Source organism: Drosophila persimilis, unplaced genomic scaffold (genome assembly GCF_003286085.1).
Source record: "Drosophila persimilis strain 14011-0111.01,24,50 unplaced genomic scaffold, DperRS2 tig00000715-arrow-arrow-pilon, whole genome shotgun sequence".
In the NCBI taxonomy this organism is placed as follows: Eukaryota; Metazoa; Arthropoda; class Insecta; order Diptera; family Drosophilidae; genus Drosophila; species Drosophila persimilis.
Genome location: NW_020825343.1, coordinates 927,981 through 930,205, shown reverse-complemented (window position 1 = coordinate 930,205; position 2,225 = coordinate 927,981). Strand labels below are relative to the sequence as shown.

Genomic DNA, 2,225 nt, shown 5'->3' with positions numbered 1-2,225 from the left:
CCACTCTTCTGGGACAGCAGGAAGCAGCCGAGGACCGCGAGGAGGAGATCTGATCTAGCAATCCGTTGTGGCTTTTATACCAGATCTTGCACAAGATCACGTCTTCACTCGGAGAATTCCATCCAATATAATCAGCAAACACCATGGCTGACATTCGGAAATGTTTGTTCAGCTTCTCAATTTACATTGGTTCCGGTACATGCAATATGTAATTCATTTAGTGGCTTACGAGTGGATTACATGTCAGATTAGTGGTTTGTTTTGGCTGAACCCGGTCTGAGCGACTTTAAGTGAGAAATTACTTCATGCAACATCGATGGGTGGCTTTCTTTTCATTTGTCTTCACTTACAGAGTTTCCTGAATCGTGGCAATCGATACGATACGAGTATTTTATGCTAGTGCACCAAATATCATCGAAGATAATTGTTTAGAATTCGTAGCGTTATTTCTTAAGCAATATGATCTGTTTTTCCCCGATAGAACCTGGGATTATGCATCTCCTATTGTATATGCTCTCGATCTCTTTGGGAACCAAAGACGAACGGTAGATCTTGTCAACTACAACATATAAAATCTCTATATATTGTATATTTCTGCCTTTTCTTCAGTGACTAATCAACTGACTCCCATTGATCAGTGAGTCCCAGAATTTGACAGATTGAAGGTTGCATCAGAATACATTTTCAAAATACTCTTATATTCAATTTTTTCATTTTTCAGAGTTGCTTAAAGATAACTTTTTCAATAGTGGATGATTTCTCGGGAGTTCTGGATGTAAGTTCCAGCTTAACCTTCGAGCTGGTTGATCACGCGGCGCTGGTTCTGGATCCGGTTGCGGAGCCTCTGGGTCTGGCGCTGCCTCTGGCGCTCACGGCGCTGGCGCTGACGAGCCAGACGACGACGTCTGCGACGCCTGGCCGCTGCCGATCCCGAGGAGGAGGACGACGCCGTGGTCGTGTCCGAGGTCGAGGAGGCCACGGTGGTGGTGGCGGTGGAGGGAGCGACTGTTGTGGTGGCAGTGGACGTAGCGGCGGTGGTGGTGGTGGCCGAGGAGCTGGTGGTGGTGGGGCTGGTGGAGGCCACGGTGGTGGAGGTGCCTGTGGCACCACCCTCCCGGGCCAGCAGGAAGCAACCGAGGACCGCGAGGAGGAGAACGAATGAGAAGCGCATGGTGAGGTGCTGTGTTTGATTCTGTCCCGGCTAGGGCTTTTATACCAAAAATAATCTGCGTTAGGCTTTGTAATTGTTGTAATTAACAGATATTTCCACTGTCTTAATATTAGAATTCGGCAATGTTGACACAGCTTGTCGTTCGACATTGGTTTCATTATATAGCCAAATACAATGCTTTGAATGTTAGCATAGGTGGAGATCACATTGAACAATTGTAACCGTTGAAATAGTTGGAAAAATGTGCTTTGGGAAGAGGAAGAATGCGGCTAGCGATCTTTAAGCAGTCTCTTTTCACTAGTCAGCAAAATATGCGCAGCATTGTGGAAAAGTCTTTGACTTCGTGGTTTTCTTTACTTCTATAAAATATATATCTATAGCGTTTGACGATAGACAAATACATCACGAGAAAGGTTTTGACAAAAACTTTATTGCAGATATAAACAGGAGAAAACGCTAGACTAGTTGTACTTACCTTATGGAATTGTATTTTTTTATATCCGGTACTCGAAGACTGGCAGAGTCTGTCTATCCGTCCCGATGAGCATCTAGATCTCGGAGACTTTAGAGGCTAGAGCAGCCAAATTCTGTGTCCAGACTCCTGTGATATTGCACTGCTACAAGTGTAAATTTGTATTTCCTTATGACAGCCAGAAGGATAAAATTAAGTTGCAGTGGCTACGCTGCCCCTTCCACGCGCTTTCTCAATCTCTCTATCACTCTATCTCACTCTTCCTCATGCAATGTGTGAGAAGAGCAACAAAAAATAAAGATCTTAAAAAAACAACGGTCAACGTTGAGAGCTCTACATTTATATCCGATACTCGCTGTTCACAAAAATAAACAAATTCATATTTCAACAAAAAAATAAAAATTTTATAAAAGTCTCTTCAATTGTTTGGAAGATCTATATATATTAGATTTGATCTGTTTCCATTCTTTTTTAGTCTCTCCTCTTTCTGTTTTTTTTTTCTGTTCTCACTTTAACATTATCCGCTTTATCTCGCTACCTTCCGCCAGAGGGCGCACACTGCATGAAAAAGAGTGAGATAGA

General features: G+C 43.1%; 1 protein-coding gene across 1 annotated transcript; it reads right to left on the bottom strand.

Moving 5' to 3' along the window:
- Positions 1 to 787: 787 nt before the first annotated feature.
- LOC6602153 (protein new-glue 3) lies at positions 788 to 1,171 on the bottom strand. The gene has a single exon (XM_002027165.1). It carries the CDS (start codon positions 1,169 to 1,171, stop codon positions 788 to 790), a length of 384 nt encoding a protein of 127 aa, XP_002027201.1.
- Between the last annotated feature and the right edge of the window lie 1,054 nt (positions 1,172 to 2,225).